The sequence below is a fragment of the Canis lupus genome, chromosome 9 (genome assembly GCF_048164855.1).
Source record: "Canis lupus baileyi chromosome 9, mCanLup2.hap1, whole genome shotgun sequence".
NCBI classification, from domain to species: domain Eukaryota; kingdom Metazoa; phylum Chordata; class Mammalia; order Carnivora; family Canidae; genus Canis; species Canis lupus.
In genome coordinates this window covers 42,016,977-42,035,703 of record NC_132846.1, presented here as the reverse complement: position 1 = coordinate 42,035,703, position 18,727 = coordinate 42,016,977, and the positions used below count along the sequence as shown (strand labels likewise).

General features: G+C 38.1%; 1 protein-coding gene across 8 annotated transcripts; it reads right to left on the bottom strand.

The window, feature by feature from the left end:
• Positions 1-471: 471 nt before the first annotated feature.
• CCDC196 (coiled-coil domain containing 196) lies at positions 472-16,128 on the bottom strand. 8 transcript variants are annotated; one of them, XM_072839008.1, is made up of 11 exons: positions 16,035-16,128; positions 14,076-14,280; positions 13,824-13,994; positions 12,216-12,312; positions 11,294-11,344; positions 9,581-9,658; positions 9,301-9,381; positions 8,707-8,766; positions 7,986-8,127; positions 2,210-2,275; positions 472-845 (listed from the first exon to the last, which is right to left on the bottom strand). In XM_072839008.1, the coding sequence occupies exons 2-11, from the start codon at positions 14,123-14,125 to the stop codon at positions 835-837; spliced, it is 807 nt and encodes a 268-aa protein (XP_072695109.1). In that variant the 5' UTR covers positions 14,126-14,280; positions 16,035-16,128; the 3' UTR covers positions 472-834. The 8 variants fall into 8 exon arrangements, with proteins under 8 accessions (XP_072695109.1, XP_072695114.1, XP_072695108.1 ...); XM_072839013.1 differs by having other exon boundaries at positions 7,986-8,034; XM_072839007.1 differs by lacking the exon at positions 472-845 and adding an exon at positions 1,389-1,589.
• Positions 16,129-18,727: the final 2,599 nt, after the last annotated feature.

Genomic DNA, 18,727 nt, shown 5'->3' with positions numbered 1-18,727 from the left:
ATCAACTTTGTGCAGAGACATGGAGATAATAGACCTCATGGTACATCAGGGGAATTGCAAAGAAGTTTGTTGAGCTCAATGTAGTATACATGAGCAAAGAGAGATACAGTGAAAGGAGACCAGGTACATAGGCAGGAGGCAGATCATTATATGGTCTCTGAAGGACTTTATACTAAAGTCAATGGAAAGCCAGGAGAAAAGAGATTTGATCTCATTTCTCTTTGAGAAAAACACCTCTTCAGTTGCTGTGGAAGATGGGTTAGAGGGACTAGAAGTGGGGAAACCAATTAAGAGGCTGTGGTAATCTAAGCAGGAAAGAGAGCCTGAACTAAAACAGTAGCAGGTAGAAGATAGGAAAGTAGAAAGTATTCAAAGACAAAGATAACTAGGAGGCAGAATCAACAGGGCAGGTGGACATGGTGTTGTGCCCAAGATTGCGAATCCGAGAAACCACCAAGGAGCCAACACCGATGCAAGCGCATGAGGGTTTATTAGCAAGCTCGAGCTTGGGTCCAAGTACACCCAACTCAGCAGAGCAGGGACTTGGACCCCGAAGTGGGTTACAGCTGGGTTTTTTATAGGCTGGTCTAGGGGATTTTTCAGAAGGGGTGGAGGAATTTCTCAAGTTCTGTTTACATTCTGATATGGGGCTTAAGGGCATTGAGCTCTGTTCTCATTCTAATAGGGGACTTTCGGGATCCCTGGATGGCGCAGCGGTTTAGCGCCTGCCTTTGGCCCAGGGCGTGATCCTGGAGACCGGGGATCGAATCCCACGTCGGGCTCCCAGTGCATGGAGCCTGCTTCTCCCTCTGCCTATGTCTCTGCCTCTCTCTCTCACTGTGTGCCTATCATAAATAAATAAAATAAAATAATTAAAAAAAAATAATAGGGGACTTTCTACCACAGGCGTGGGCTCTGTTGTCTTTCTGATATGGGATTCCCTGCCAAGGATATTGAGGACATTCTGCAGTTTTTCCAGTAAAGTTCAGCTCTTATTCACAGGGGCCTAAGATGGCTGTACTTGTGCTAATGCTAAACTTTAGGTGGGATGGCCTAAATTTTTCTCAGTCTCCACAATGGTAAGGGAGAGAGTAAGAGAACTGTACGGCATATAATTTTCCTTATTTTGTTCCTACTTTCGCTTATATGCTAGTGATAGATCTGCCTAGAATGAAACATTTCAGAGGTGGAGAGAATAGCTTCTTACGGACTTGTTAACAATATAAAATGTGGTTTGAATCTAGCTATTTCAAAATCAAAACCTATCAAAATAATCAGAGACTGTTTTAAAATCCCTAAATGACTAAATTCCTGACATACTTAAGGTCAAGCATCTAACTTGCATTTCCTCCCAGTTTGGTGGGGACAGAGTCAACAGCACTAAAACAAAGGTTTAAGAGATTTTAATTAACACAAATGGCTGTGCTTAAGACTTTAAATCTGTCCAAAGCAAATGGAGTGAAATCCTTCTAATCCTTCACAGCTTCATCTGGCAGTGACCTCAGAAAAAAGAGCCTCTTTCCTATATCATCAAACTGACTTCCTTTAGCTCCTTGTTGTTCTGTGTAGGTCTTTGATTCCAGAATTCTCTACAACAAAGAGGAGGAAAAAACCACACACACAAAAACAAAAAACAGCTAAAACATCAAGTGCCTTGGCATTCACTTTGTATCCCTAAAAATACTAAATTAGAATGTATAAAAAATAAATTCCAGGGACATCTAGGTGGCTCAGTTTGTTGAGCAGCTGACTCTTGATTTTCAGATCAGGTCAAGATCCTGGGTCGTGGGATCCAGCCCCATATAGGGCTCTGCATTCAGTGAGGAGTCTGTTTGGGATTCTCTTTCTCCCTCTCCTTCTGGCCCTCCCCTCCTCCCCCTTCTCTTTATCTGAAATAAATCAATAAATCTTTAAATAAATAAATAAATTCCAAAAATCTGCACCCATTATCTATGCTAGCCTTTAAAATCATTTTGAGGGCAGCCCGGGTGGCTCAGAGGTTTAGCGCCGCCTTTGGTCCAGGGCATGATCCTGGAGACCCAGAATCGAGTCCCACATCGGCTCCCTGCATGGGGCCTGCTTCTTCCTCTGCTTGCGTCTCTGCCTCTGTGTGTGTCTCCATGAATAAATAAATAAATAAATCTTAAAAAAAATATATATATATATATATATAAAATAAAATCATTTTGAAAATGAAAGTAATTCTTACCACATGAATTCTTCGATTCATTTTTACTGGTAGCTGCTCTGCCTGTAGTTGTATTGCTCATAGTACCTAGTGGAAACAGGAAAATGAGAGCTTTCTTTGAGGAAAACAAAACAAAACAAAACAAAATCTGGTTTTATTTTGAGTTGCAAGGGTACTAATATTCATCACACATTACACACCATATCATTGCATCACTGTGGGAATGACTCTGGTATTAGCATTAATGTGGATTTCCTAAGTTATTTTAGAATAACTTCAAACAGTATTTTTAATATTTGCCATTTGGAGTGCTAAACTTTTTCTGCTGAGGGTTCATGTCTCACAGGGGGAAGAAAATCATTTGAGGATTATGTGCAAGCAGAAACAATTTAATTTGAGAACCCACAAAATATACTTTTAATACAACTTTTAAATGAAGAGATGGGATGAAAATCATATTCATAGATATACACACCCTCAGATAACTCAGATATATATTCCATAAAAATGGCCAACTATGGATAGTGGAAAACAAACAAAAAGATAAAGTAGGCATAGGGATGAAAACGAGGTGGCAGGATGACAAGCATAGACTGAGATAGAGAAGGAGAAGGGAGTCAATAAAAAGGAGAAAAAGGAAGAATTAGAGGATGCTAAATAGGCTCAGTAGTGAATCTGTACTAGGTTAGTTATTAGGCTACCCAGTTACATTTGGATTTCAATTAACATCAAAATAATTTTTAGTATAAGTATGTCCCATGAAATGTTTGGGATATACTTATATTAAAAAGCTAACTACCTGCAATTCAAATTTAACCAAGCATTCTCTTTCTATTTGCTAAATATGACAATGCTACCCTAATAATCCTGCTGAATTTCCAAAGCGTGTGACATAAAAAAGTTTGGAAGCTATTGTCACTCATTGAAATAATCATAGTAGTAATAAAGGTACAGATGGGGTACTTGGGTGGCTCAGTGGTTGAGCATGTGCCTTTGACTCTGGTCATGATCCCAGAGTCCTGGGATTGAGTCCTGTAGCAGGCTCCCTGCTGGGAGCCTGCTTCTCCCTCTGCCTGTGTCTCTGCCTCTCTCTGTGTCTCTCATGAATAAATAAATAAAATATTTTTTTAATTAAAAAAAATAAAGATACAGTTTATTTTTTTCAACCTTCAAAGTTTATATTTAGGAAAGAAGAATTTTATTCTCCCTCTGGATTTCTGTGGGATTTTATAGAAAGTGAAAAAAAACTTATTTAGAAATTAATTTCATAACGTACTATTAGTTACTATAGTAACTACTACAAAGGACTACTATACTATACCATAAACCTAACTTGGACATTCAAAAGATTCAAAGTCGCCTCAAAGCTTTAAAAAGCCTGCATTTGGGAGCATTGCTGTTTATCAAGGACCCAGATTTGAGCATCCTGCCTTTCAGCATTTTAACTTAACACTACTATTTTCCTTTCGGCAGCACCTACTGGAGTATATTTCAGCCACTAGGAAGAGTCATACTAAAGTGAACTAAAGGTTAAAGCTAGGAAGAATGACTTGCTTTGAGAATGCAGGGAGTTCGAGAATAAATAAGGTCTCAAGAGTATTCATTTCCCACCTCACTGGGCTTTCATCTGAATTTATAAGTGTAGCAAAATATTCACATCCAACCTTCAGCTTCTTCTCAAAAGAGCTCAAGGAAATGCCAAGAGTATGAGTTTGGTGGGGGGGAGGGGAGGAGAGCAAAGAAGTCTTCTATCAGAATCAAATGTCTTATCGTCATTCATATTATTACTGAAGATAAACTTCTTAAACTACCTGAAGGCATGATGAGAATTCACCTGAATTTGAAGATTACTTCTTGCCTGTGCTCTCTAAGATAGGTGGCTGCCAAAGGCCACAAACTGTTCTCTTAACTCTACAGAAGCCAGGGAACGGCTGTTACACAGCCTGGGTCAAATTGTAATTTTACACTGGTGGGAAAGTAAATCCCTTCAAATGTGACCCGTTCCCAGAAGGCACTCACTTGGTGTAAAATGTTTTTCCCTTCTATAAGACTAAGTGAAGCGTATGCCAGATTAGACTGAATAGTGGTGATGCTGTAATCAGACCCTCAAGAGAATTTGAAAGTAGGGATTGATTAAAGTGTAACAAACTAATATTAACTTGGGATTGTATTTTGCCAACCAAATAGTTCACACCACTGCAACACAGCCAACCAGCACACAGGATAGTTGATGTGGGAGAAGGGATTCTTGGCCAAGAGCAGTGGGAGAAACATTTCCTCTACTTGGAAACATCTGGAACAAAAGAACCTGTACCCGGATTTGCTGGGAGGTTTGTCCAAAACTATATTTCATCCTTTAAGACAGGTTTGTGAAACCAAATTCATTTGAAATGAGAGGAAAATGAGCCATCTGTAGGAATATTTATTTACCACTTAAACTTCAAAAAATCACCGCCTTGTATAATTGCCCAACTCATTTTATAATTTAGTGTCCCAATTACCCGATTTCTCTGTGGTTGAAAGAAACAGTATTATATAGAGATTGTGGAGGAAGTGGACAGCGGATGTTTTTAGAATGGAGGGAACTACAGTTCAGGGAGTAGTATAGCAGGTAAGGATTGTACAGTAAAATTCTGAATTTAGTAAGGTCTAACCAAGGCTGCCAGTTTTACACCTCAGTGCAACAGAGCATGGCAGAAAACAGCAATGTTTTTTTTTTTTTTTCATTTGATATATATATGTAGCACATTTTGTCCTAAGAGTAGTAGAAGACCAATCTGTCCCACAGTATTTCAGGGTTCCTGAATCACCATTTGTGGACTAGAAGCCTGGATGTGATTGGTGCCACCTACTGGAGTAAATGCAGAATTACAAACTGTCAACCTATTTTGAACTGTTTTACTACAGAACAAATTACCCTCAGGGAGTATGTTCTCTTCATTGGGAGGATTATACATTAAACGGTGATAAGTGCGGATTTAAATCATAGCCTTTAGAGGTGGAAGAGGGATGAGATATCCCATACCTTAACACTGCCACTTTCTGCACATTCTAGGAGATGAGCTTTGGATACAGAAACCAGAAGCTTGGCTTCTCTAAACTAGTTTCTTGTTCAATCACACCTACCCCATAGAGTCATCGTGAGCATTACACAAAACCACATGCTTTCAACATGCTCTATAATATGTTTTGATTATTTTAGACAAAGAAAAAAACTGAAACTCAATGACTTGCCCAGGTTATTTAACTGTTTAGCTTCAGAATAAGGCCTGCAACTCATATATCTGATTCTAAATCCAGTGCTTTTTCCATTAAAATACTGTTTCTAAAAATTTGATGGCAAGATGACTTTTGAGTGGCAACTGAGATATATTTAGGAGGTGCTAGAACATATCATTAAATATTATGTAAATCACAGTGAGAAAATTACTCCCTTTTCAATTCTTCAAACTTGAGGCCTCAAGGAGAAAGTTTCAGTTTGTTTGCCGGTTTTCTTTAAAACTCTACATCTTGCTAATCTCACTTCCTAATAAAGATAAAACAGACCTCAGGCTTTAGCATCTGGTTAGAACACTAAAATTTGGTTTTCAGTATGCTTATCAAGTTTACTTTCGATTATGGAAATAATCTCTCTAGATGACCATCAGCTAATTGTAAACAAAGTAATACAAGGATTTGTTCTCATACCCTCATCTCCTCCATCTTTTTAATTTACACCTTGATGGCTTATTATTGCTTCTGACTATATTCTAGGTTCTTATTTGAGAAGAAAATCTTAAGCTTTCTGCTGTTCAATTCCTAGTAAAACAAAGTCAAGGGCACCCAGCTGGCTCAGTTCATACAGCATGTGACTCTTGATCTTGGGGTCATGAGTTTGAGCCCCACATTGAGTGTGGAGATTCATTGAAAATGAAATATTGTTTTTAAAAAAGAAAAAATATAAGTGGAACACTGACTAAAGGATGGGTAGTCGATCCAGCCTTCCAGATTTTGTAAATTATAAATATGGGTCAAGTCAGAATGCCAGTGCTATGTACCTGGACCAAATCATCTTGAATTGACCATTGCTTTTTTAAAAATTTCAAGTTAATATTTTTTATTAGATTCTGCCAACAAAAAGATAAGGAACAGCCTAGGAAATTTAGATTCTGAATTCATTTTAGAAATATCATTGAGGGGACACCTGGGTGGCTTGTAGTTCAGCATCTGCCTTTGGCTCAGGGCATGATCCTGGGGTCCTGGGATGGAGTCCCACATCAGGCTCCCCTCAGGAAGGAGCTTCTCCTTTGCCTCCTTCTGCTTATCTCTGCCTCTCTCTGTGTCTCTCATGAATAAATAAATAAAATATTTTAAAAATATATTATCGAGGATATTACCTACTATAACACATTCAGTGTCCTGTCTCCATGGAGGAGAAATTTCTCTGTTTTTAGTACTAGTAAAAGCAATATTTCTTGAGCAAATGGTTTATTATTATTTTGTGAACACCATAAATCTGTTTCTTTTTCTGAGAAATCCAGAACCAAGTTTGAAGCCAACTTCTACCAACTATTATATAGCACTTTCATTATACATTTTCATGTGTTTACCTGGTTTTAACTTATTTCCCCTTTGGCTTGATTTACTCATCTATTTATTTAATCTTATGTGCTGTGTGTGATTTTATCAGCTGTTCAAGCCCTCTGTGGAATAAGATTGAGAAGAACTCAGAGATATAGAGGGGCACCTGGGTGACTCAGTTGGTTAAGCATCTACCTTCAGCTCAGGTCCAGATCCCAGGGGTCCTGGGATGGAGCCCTGAGTCAGGCTCCCTACTCAGTGGGGAGCCTGCTTATCCCACTCCCCCTCCCACCTACTCATGCTCTCTCTTGCTGGAGCTCTCTCTCTCTCTCAAATAAATAAACTTTTAAAAATCAAAAAAAAAAAAAAACGGCAATGAGGGATACACATATTGACTCTGATATTGATAAAACATTGTCATCGCCTAACCATGATTTTTCACTGCATGTGCTTTCTTTAAAATACAGAGTTCAGATTCATAGATCTCTGAAAATTTAAGAACTCTTTGTCCTGCTCCTTAAAAGCCATCCCTTTATTTCTTTTTTTGTGGTAAACTATACAATTTCCTTTAATGATGCCATAAATTCTTTGTGGGGGAAACGTTGAAAATCTCGGAGGAATATCTGGATTGGTGAAACTCACAACCACTGTCAGATGACTATCTCATTGGGCTTCTGTTCTGAAATAGCAGAGCTATTCCAATAAGATTCATGAGACCAAACTACAATAATTCCTAGGAAAGGGGTGCAAGTGGGGAGGAAACTAATATTTTATCAGGCACCAATTTTATACGAAGTACTTATACTAAGTACATAATATGTGACTTAGTCTTTACAAAAGAAAATTTCATTTCCTCTGGAGGAATCCTTACTTTCCAAGAGCTTCTGAGTAATAATAACAATAGTGATAAAATTTAAATTTTTAACTTTTATTTATTTATGATAGTCACAGAGAGAGAGAGAGGCAGAGACACAGGCAGAGGGAGAAGCAGGCTCCATGCACCGGGAGCCCGACGTGGGACTCGATCCCGGGTCTCCAGGATCGTGCCCCGGGCCAAAGGCAGGCGCCAAACCGCTGCGCCACCCAGGGATCCCAATAGTGATAAAATTTATTATATCACTACTAACATTTAATTTACTGTGTGACAGGCATTGTGTTGATCACTATATAAGTAATGGAATTTTCACTGTAAAATAAAATAAAACCTCAAAGTATGTACCTATGATACTCCACCTACCTCGGGACCCAGGAAGATGAAAATATGCTTGCTTTGGTTCCAAATTCTGCTGTAAGTATAGTGATAATTTCAGGTCATTGGCCTTCTGGTAGTTCTTCAAGGCTTCAATTCTCAGCTCAATCGCTTTGCCATTAAAGTCATTCTACAATAGAACATTTTCGAAACTACTCATATAGTACTGCCTTCTCGAAAGCACCTGTTACCTGAATCCTTTTTGCTTAGAAGTTTAAAACGATCCCATCATATTCAGTCTTTAAAGTTGGGCAGAGGGGATCCCTGCGTGGCTCAGCGGTTTAGTGCCTGCCTTCACCCCAGGGCATGATCCTGGAGTCCTGGGATCAAATCCCACATCGGGCTCCCTGCATGGAGCCTGCTTCTTCCTCTGCCTGTGTCTCTGCCTCTCTCTCTCTCTCTCTGTCTCTCATGAATAAATAAATAAAATCTTTAAAAAAAATAAAGTTGGGCAGAAAGTATTTGTGATTTTCCCCCCATTTCAAATAGAACAAAATCAAGATTATAGGGAAAAAATGTATTTAAGTTATTCAAGGTGAAGTTAGTTATAGGTCTCTGCAGCTATCTCCTCATGAAACACTTATTTTAGCATGATAATTGGTAATTCAAAAGTGGGAATTGGGATGAATATGAATATGATGAAAATAAAAGACTTTATATTATGTGAATGAAATTGTATGCCATGTCCAGCCTTGGAAGATCTTAGTACCTGAAGGATGTTGGCTTGTTCCTGGTACCTGACCCATTCCATTTTCCTCTGTTGCTTTTCCTGGTGGAAGAAAGAGCCTCTGGGTGACAAAGTAAATTGAGATCAGAAATCAGTGTTCTCAATATACTTCAAAGACTTCATAGCAAAAGTACAGTGTCATAGATTCACTCATAAACTGGTTTCAACTGTTAAGTCCTTTCAGTAGGGCCTCACCTGTATAATCCGTGCTCCAAAAGCTAAAAGCTAAATGAATAGAATCATTTTTATGAATAAGTTTGCTGTAGGAAGATTAGATATAAGCATAATGCTTCTAAATAAATGTTCAAAAACAAATTAGCTATTATTTTGACATCACATAGTCATTATGGAGTTGTCATTGTTGATTTCGTTTCTCCTACTTTGCCCTCGCTAACATGATTTCCCAGAAACTTTCAGTGTCACTCTGATTCAAATATAATATCCCAAGGGAACTAGATCTCCTATAAAATTTCTATCAGTTCAGAAGCACACAGTAATTTAGACAGGCTACTGCTACATTAAAAATTTTAATCTATCAGCTCTAAAAGCTGCTACCATTCAGAAAGGTCACCCTACCTTTCTTTTCTCCTTCAGTTTCTCTGCACATATCTCCAGTTCATTTTTGGTCTTCTTAAGTAATGAGGGGGTTTTGAGAACCTAGAATAAAAGCAGAGAGCTAAAGGAATAGAATATCCCAGGAAAGAAGTATAATATCTCAGCAGACAATAAATCCAACGTAACCTAAATGCCCAAATTCTAACTATCTGGCCAAATTAGCCCTGATTGTCAATAGGCTGTTTCCAGCAGTGTGGCCTCAACAATTGATGAAATTCCAAGTACTATGTAGTCCACTTGCCTTCCCATCCTGCAAGTCTGCTTTGTTTTTTATCTGTGGTGCTTTTTGTTGATCACCAAGGTCTTCTGTATCGAATGTCTGTAAGAAACATTTTGGCAAAGCTTTAAATTAGTGGGAATTAATGAGGGAAGTGGAAAACCAATATAAGTCAAGGCTTTTGGTTTCTGCCAGTCAGCAATCTGTCAGGGTTTGACATGAAAAGTATACTACCAAATGGGGTTCAGAATGGAACAAGCCCTTCCATTTGGTCTCTTGAGTGTACCTTATAATAATAAAATCTATTAACTCTACCCTTATTAACTCTGCCATCACTACTGTAAGCTACTTACACATTACTTATTTACAATACTACATTATAAACTTTCTCATTTAATCCTCACAGGACTATTTTTATTTCCACTTTATAAATGAAAAAAAAAAAAAGATTTGGAGAGGCTAAGTCATTTATTTAGGGTCCTACAGCTAGAAGAGTACAGAGCTGGAATCTGAACCAGGTCTTGTGGACTCTGAAACCAATGTTCTTAACCACTGGGCATACTGTCCTCTCTCCATTTCTCACTGTCTAAAATTATGAGTAGGGAAAGCCAATCACAAGCTAAGGTATGTGGACATGTTTTATAAAAAATTTTTTGGGAGCTTTGGAGAAGCTAGATTTTGATAGAGGAATTGTGCTGGCACATTTCCTATTACAAGGACTCAAAAATCAAGAACTAAAATTGACAATTCATAGAACTGATTTGTAGCTGCCTCTGAGAAGTAGGAGCAGATCTCAGGTCAAGAGCAGGGCTTGATGGTATCCTGATTATTTGTGGGAAGGTCAGATGAAAAAAACAGAGATCACACCATATACTGTTTATATCGCAAGGCACAATCTGTTCTTCTATGAAAGAGCACATGGATCTCAAGGACTTAGTCCACAAAGGAACTTCCATCTCCCTACCTAGTTTCCCAGCAAAAGGTTCTACTCTTATATTTTAAACAATGCAGTGATTGTTGCAAAATCATAGGAGAATTAGAATTCATACATTCATTCATTCAACTTAACATTTATTGTCTACTATGTTCCAAGCATTGTGCTACATGTTAGAGAGTCAGAGATGAATAAAGCAGTCAAGAAACTGGAGGAGCTTGTATTCCAAAGGAGGTCAGGGAGACAAGAAACAAGTATAATAATAATAAAAAAGTGAAAATAATAAGCTTAATTATAAAGAGTGCTATAGAGGACATGAACAGAATTATATAATAGAAAGTAGGGGATGAGTGTCCTATTTTAGGTGGGTTAAACAAGGAGGGCCATTTAAGCAGAGACCTGAAGAATAAGAATGAGTTAACCAAAAGAAAATAGTATTAAAGGCCAGGGATAAAGCAAGAGCAAAAGCCTTGAGATAAGAAAGGTCTGGCATGTCTGAGAATGCACAAGGAGGCCAGTGTGGTGGTTGCATAGAAAGTAAGGAGAGAACTTCCTTGAGAGGAGGGAGGTAGGCAACAGCCATATTTTGTCACAATAAGGAGCAGCTACAAATGATTTCCATAAGGAAAGTGACATGATTTGATTGATTTCAAAAATATCACTTTGGTTGCTGTGCAAAGATTGGAATGAGGCATGGGTGAAAGCAGGGACATGACAAAATGAGAACAGGGACCAGAAGAAAGGGAAGTTCTTTGAATTAGGGTCTGTAAGACAATACTATCAAGAGATCCTTAGAAGCACACCTTGTTCCATAGCATCTCCATTTCCTTCCAAAGCATCTTGTTTTTCCTTTCCTGTTGGGGGGGGGGGGGGGACCAAATAGACACATGTTTGTCCAGTTATTAAAGAGAAGTTGGAAGAAATTATTAAATAATGAGGGGAAAGGGATGGGGATGTTGATATATAGCAAACTATACAGGATGGCAATAAATAGGTCTAGCCCAAAATCTAGGAATATGTGAGACGAGTTTGATGATGATGATAATACAAAAATAATAATAATTTTGAATAATAATTATAATTAAGGTTATTATAGTATCATATCAATAGAAATGAGTCCCTCACACAACACTTAAGATGTTCTGATCATACAGCAATTACTTTGGGGCTTAGACCACTAATTGCTAATTTTTAAGATCCTTTACCTTGTTGGTTTTTAAAAATCTTGAGTCTCCCAAAACAAACTATTTCTCTTATTTTACTTTGGTATTTTCTATTCTTTATGAAATGTGAAGCACTAATATGCTTGTATTTCTAATCTCTGGATGGAAAGGTTTTTTTAAAGATTTTATTTATTTATTCATAGAGACAGAGAGAGAGAGAGGCAGAGACACAGGCAGAGGGAGAAGCAGGCATCTTCTGCCTGACGTGGGATTCGATCCAGGGTCTCCGATCACGCCCTGGGCTGCAGGCGGCGCTAAACCGCTGCGCCACGGGGGCTGCCCTAGATGAAGTTTTTAAAAGTCAAAGAAACAGATTTTTTGCTAGCTAGTCCTGAGTCTGCCCAACATTTCATCTGACTCCTTTCTAGATCAAGGAGAATAAGTATTGGAGCCTCAGATGCTAGAGATGAGTTCTCCATCTTCCCTTCCACATCTGATGATAGCAATTGAATTAAGCCTCCTTCAGGAGGCCATTCCCTTGGAGTGCCCACCAACCTCTTACCAGATTCTGCTTCATCTCCTCTGCTTCCTTAATGAGCTCCACCACTGAGGATTCTTCACTCCCCTTCCCTGCCATGATCTGCCTCATGATCTGCAGGCTAGAAGGAAGAGAAATACATCACAAAACATAGTATTTCCAAAAATAAAAATAAATAAAAAAACATAGTATTTCCTAAAGAGTAATATTAATATTCTCAAGCAGTCAGAAAATACTCGACCATGGGAATGAATTGGGTGCTGAAATCACAGGAGTTATGGAATTCCTTCTGGACATAGAAGGTCTCTTTAGGATGAGTTCATCCCCAATCAACATTTGCCATAACTATGTGCTTTATAATGAATTCTGTGTTTAATAATGTTCAAAACTTAGGTGTCCAGCAGCCAGTGAGGGTCTTCTTCATCTATTCAGAAAAATGTTTGGTGTATGGCTTTTGAATTGGAAAGGATGATTTTGCCCTTGTAAAGGAGGAGGTCAAAGAATCTGTTGTCTTCAGCATAAATCCCAGAATTGTGCTCTACCCCATCTCTGTTTGTATTGTTTCTCCATATAAAAGATATTTGAGTTAGTTGGAAAAAGCACTTATGTCCTTATGGTAGCTCCTAACATACAATCCAAGCCATCAAGAAGTTTCTTTTTTTTTTTTTTTATTTTTATTTATTTATGATAGTCACAGAGAGAGAGAGAGAGGCAGAGACATAGGCAGAGGGAGAAGCAGGCTCCAAGCACCGGGAGCCTGACGTAGGATTCCATCCCTGGTCTCCAGGATCGCGCCCTGGGCCAAAGGCAGGCGCCAAACCGCTGCGCCACCCAGGGATCTCCATCAAGAAGTTTCTAACAAAATCTGAATCAATACCAAGTAAGTCAAAGACTATTCTTTAAAGACATTAATTTATGTTTCTGTTTATTATATGTTTTCCTCCTTCATTATAAGCAGAGAAGCAAAGCTTTGTGTTCTCTTGTCCCAAGAGATGTTTGTTTTCGCATTGTAAGCAGCTGGTGCTTGACCACAACTTTCTGCCTAACTTTTGTTCTCCAAAAGTCTGGGCTTCCTGAGATACTTTACAGTAAGTATAGAGAATGGAGGTAGAACCATTAAGGTGAGATTCTTTCAGACTAGAAAGGAAACAGAGTTGGTGGGTCCTAAGAACAATGAATGCCCTCATTAGAGTGGAGACTTTATTTGCCTAATGTATTTAGAGAGGCCAGACCCTAATCCAGAAGACTCCTAGGCCCAGAAGATTTTTCACTATTTCACTGTTTGGCATGGGAAGAACAGAGTCATCTATTTTAAAGTGATTCTACAGACATGAATAAGGAGCTATCAGTGTAATCATGCTAGACTGAAATACTAAGGCTCTTCTCTGTTTCTTGGGTGAGCATTCTAGGGTCAAAGAGTAATAACTACAGCCTCTTGAGATGAGGGCTGAGTCATATTTAATTTTACTAAAAAAAATTAAGGATTACTTGCCACTTTTTTGTGGTTACAAATTCTTTACTATAGCTAAATGTCTAAATCTTTTTAAAAATGTAAATGATCATTGTTAATCCTCTGGATTGAAGTTTTCCAGGCTTTTCTCCTTTAGGAAACCCTAAGTAGAGAACCCTTACCTTCTTTGTTTTTCCTCCAAGTTAGACATCAACTTCTGGAATAAGAGATTGTTCTTATCTTCAAGAGGTTTTAGCATCTCTAGAAGTTCCTGCTTCCTTAGCTTTAAGTCCTCATTCAATTCCTTCAAGTAGTTGTCATCTATTTTGGAACATCTGTGAGAAGAATAATATCTGCCTCTAGCCTAGGTTAATACTAGATTCCCTCCTTTTCCCTCTGGATATACCACTTGGCATCTTCTGTTCATGACTCACCTTGTTTTTGAGGGCAAGTAAGATCCTGAAGGGTTTGAACCACTTGCCATCTTGAAGGGAAATTTCTACTCTAAGGATAGAGAGGTCTTCTTGGAAATATGTGCCTTCTTGGTCCATTCAGTTAAGTCGTCATTTTTGTGCTGCTGTTCTTGAAATTCCTGTTGCATTGGACTGAATTTTAGTTACAGCTTGAGTCACAATGGCCCTAAGATCACAGAATCAACAGGTCTTTGTAAGTAACTCCAACATCAATGACAGCTTATTGAATGAAAATACTATTAGATATATCTGATCAATCTTGCCTTAACTTTAACCAATGCCCAATATTTTATTCTGAAGTCCTTTATTGAATGGGATAGAATCAGAACACATCTATATTATAGAATTCCTAAAAAATGGTGGCCAGTCAAAATTAGCTCATGAACACTATCTTCCATGGCAATTAACCTGCATGATGTGTCTATTACATGGAGGAAACAGTGCCAGATTCTGTGAGCAAGGAAAAGATAAATACAAAACATCTACCCTCCAAGTGTCTTAGGAGGAGAGAAAACCCCTAAGAGACACTTGAAAAATAGAGGCCAAACTGGCAACTGTAAGGTATGGGTATAATATTGAGTAATATATGAGCCAGTTGTCATTATTTTCCTATCTTTAAGACTTGATATATTTCAGTGGCAAGGAAGAATAATATTGGACACATAGCAAGAGAACATAATTTCTGAAAAATCCATATTGTCAAGTATGTCCTTACATAACTAGGCTTTTTCTTGAGAGGCTATAATTCTATTCTTACCTCCAGATTCCGATTCTGCCCCCATTTTTCTCTCCTTGCTAGAACCATTTCTCCTAGACCCTAAGATCTTCTGTCTTCATCTGTGTAACTTAGTGAGCAGAAAATAACCCAAAGAGTTACACATTTGTTTCTTCATGCCCTTTAAAAACACTTTTAGGGCACTATTTTTAAGGATGCTCTCAAGTGTGAATTAAGTCATGTCAATTTTATGTATTTCAAGTATTAGCTGAACATTTCTGTGCATCTTCTAAAGACATCCTCAAAGTAACTTAACCTCTTTGTGTTTTGGGATACCTTAAAGGCAGACTTTTGTAATGGAAATAACACAAGATTTAGTTTGTCAGATCTTGATTTGAATCTTGGCTTCAATGTGAGAAGTGAGCTATGAGCAAATAACCAAATTCTCTAAGCCTCTGGTCCCACTTTTGTAAGAATGAGAATGGTAAAAAGGTTTGAATGAGAATTAAATGTAATATTATGTGAAGATCCTGGCTCATGTCAAGTGTTCACTTTTTAGTGTGGTTTTGGTTGGTTTGGTTTGGGGGATTGTATAATGCCCTAAGTAATACAAAATGCAAAAAAGCTGATTTGTATGAGGCTGATGAAGCTTAAACTTCTGAGCCTTTACGGACCTCTCTCAAAGCCCCATACCTCATTTTATATCCATAACTTTCTATTCTTATTTAGAAAAGGAGAACTCCCCAAATTATATACACTTCAGGGCCCCAAAAAACCTGGATTTGCCCCTAGTTAGGTCTGATACATATCTAAACTTCTGTTTAGGCAATCTCCACAAATACTTTTTCTACAGCAAATATGTGTCACTTGTAAGTTATATATGATAGCTACTGTAATATAACATTAAATTAGAACAGCCATATCAGGTGGAGCAAAGTATAATTCACACCGGTTGTCTTAGGAGTTCCCATGAAAAGTTTGGGTTCAACGAGGGTGAACAAACTCCACACAGTTAAAAGAAGGAACTAAGTGGACTAATTATTATTAGTTTTTTAGACTGTAGATATAGGTAGTAGCAAATAGTAGAGAACAAAAATGGCATTGATACTAAAGCACGGCCTCTTTAAATTTTGTCTTGACATTTGGTTGGCAGAATAATGTTAGAATTTTAAAACACTTAATGGGCATGCAGCATCCCAACTCACCTTCCTTTGTGTCCTTGCTTGCAAATGATTCTTTGGGGAAGAACATTTGCTATTCTGATGTGCTCTTTTCTATAGCCAATCAGCACCTTTTATTCCCTAACATTCCAATGCCTGTTTCTTCAACTTGGAATATGACTTCCAAGAAGAATATGTGTCTTGTAATAATATATACAGGCTTTATAATAAAGAGCTTAAAATTAAAAACTAGTATTGCATGGGGATAATTGATAGACTACATTATTTCCGGGACAGAGGTAGAGAGTGTGAAGATATAGATGACCATTAGAAGTGGAAAGGAGGAAAACTGAACACTGATTTTTTTCTGCAATAGCAAGTTAGGTCATCTGTTGATTGAGAAAGGATAGTAGGAAACTTGGGAAGAGCAATGACTTGAGGATTAGAATAGCACCTGAGCCATGGAAAAGGAAGCCAACAAGGCAAGAGTGAAAGATTGCCAAGTAGTGCTAAAGGTCAAGGTGAGTTTGGGAGTTGTAGATTTGTCATGGCATGAATCAGCAGTTATACAATTTCTCCAGCAGTACTTGGCAAGCTAGAAGCAATAGTAGGGAGAACAGATGGTTGTTTGACTCTGAGCTGCGACTTGGCAGAATGGACTAGCAGAAGTTCAAGGAGTAAGGGGGCTGAGCATGCTGGTAAGAGTATCCATCAAGGAGAGGGTGGATCATGGTGTTCGGGCTATGCAGGGAGGGAAATGAAGTGTAGGTGGTTAGGAGGGGAAACCAGGAAAGGACTGAGTTTAAGGAGTCTAAGATAGAACAGGAGACTATGGTCAGTGAACATACTTCTTATGAAATAACTTGTGGAAATTCACCAATGTCTAGATAAATTGTAGTAGCAAATTGTATTTTTTTCCTGCAGTAAACATTGTTTCTTTGTCATTGTATAATATCCACTGAAATTCGCATGGTACCCCAAAATAGGCCTTATAACAAGCTATTCACGATGACCTCATCCAACATTATAACATTTGATTTTAGTATCTGTTAAGAAAAGGCGAGATTGCTCTATAATTAGAAAACTCAGAGCAAAAACATTTTAGTGTTAGTTTTACCAGTAAAAAATCAGATTAGCTTAATTAAGCCAGGTCTCCTAGAGTAGAGGCAATTATTTTCATATTAACGGGAAAAAAGTGAGAGAGAGAAAAAAGATTTCCGATTTCCCCTCCCTCAGTTTTGGTTGTGGCAACAAAATTAGAGAATTCCTCAGGGAGGAAACATGAGGACCTTCTGGTCCTTTCTGACCCAGAGCCACCTCAACTCTTGAAGACGTTATAAGAATTCCATGAACTAAAGTAAGTGAAGTAAAGTGGCGAGAAGTGTTGGCAAAATCATAAGCAAAACCTGTAGGGTCTTAAAGATCACCCACATCTCCCTGTGAGGGCTGTTAGGACCTCTTTGTTGTCTGCTTTATCTCCCTATAGCTGACCTAAGCTAGGCTGCATCTACATTTGGAGTGAATCCAAGTAGTTAGGAAGATTGAGGTACATTTCAGGACTCTTGAATTCCCTATGTTACTCTCAAAATCTTCTTGAAAGTGATGCATTCTCTCAGTGTATTCAGATACTTAATACAATAATTTTCAAACTGAGGTACGTGAACTTTCACAAAAGCATTTCAAGAAATGAGGAAACGAGGGTGGTTTCCAGTGGGTTTTTTGCTGGATCCTCAATTTCCACAAGTACTCTTAACTAAAATGGATCTGCTTGCAGATGCCCCTTGGCCACTTTCCCCATCTCCTTTTTCTTAATTACATTTTCTACTCTTGTTAAAATGGAATTAGCTTTCAACCATCTGAAATCTTACTTGGGCAACTTGTTTATCTTACTTCAGTGATTTGCTTTGGGGATGTGTTTTAAAAACCTCTAAGGCAGGGGGATCCCTGGGTGGCTCAGCGGTTTAGCGCCTGCCTTCAGCCTAGGGCATGATCCTAGGGTCCTGAGGTCAAGTCCCACATTGGGCTCCTGCATGGGGCGTGCTTCTCCCTCTGCCTGTGTTTCTGCCTCTCCCTCTCTCTCTTCCCCCTCTCTCTCTCTCATGAATAAATAAAATCTTTAAAAAAAAAAACCCTCAAGGGCATTAAACTCACCATGATTCAAAATGTTGGTGTTGGGGTTAAATAGAGGAAATGATTATTAATGACTGGTTTACAAATTATTGTACAGGTCAGGTGGTTTCCCATTCTTTGCTTTCAACAAAATTGAAGGACGACCTAATCAAATTGTCAGCTTTAATTAATTACAAATGAGATTTGATGATAAATTACTATATGGGTTTGGCTTATAATTCAGGAAGATAAAAAATAATAATAATAATTCAGGAAGAATTCAAAGATTTCAGTGACGCTGCTCTAAGAGAACACCTTCCAGTCCTAACTACTTTTTTGTGTAAACAAATTTTTTCAGTGAGTATCATATGTAAAGCAAATAATATAAATAAAATTGATGCTGAAGCCTATATTATTCTACTGGTAAGTGATATTCACCCATAAATATGTGAACTAAATGGGGGGAGGGGACAGTCTACCCATCAGTTAATATGAGCATTTCCAAAACAATTTGTTATACTAAAATTATTTATGAAAAAAATAATTTTTTCTTAGTTGTGTACTGCCAACAATTATGCTAATGTAATACTGAAAAAAACTAACAGTTGGAACCTTAAGGTCATAGGAAA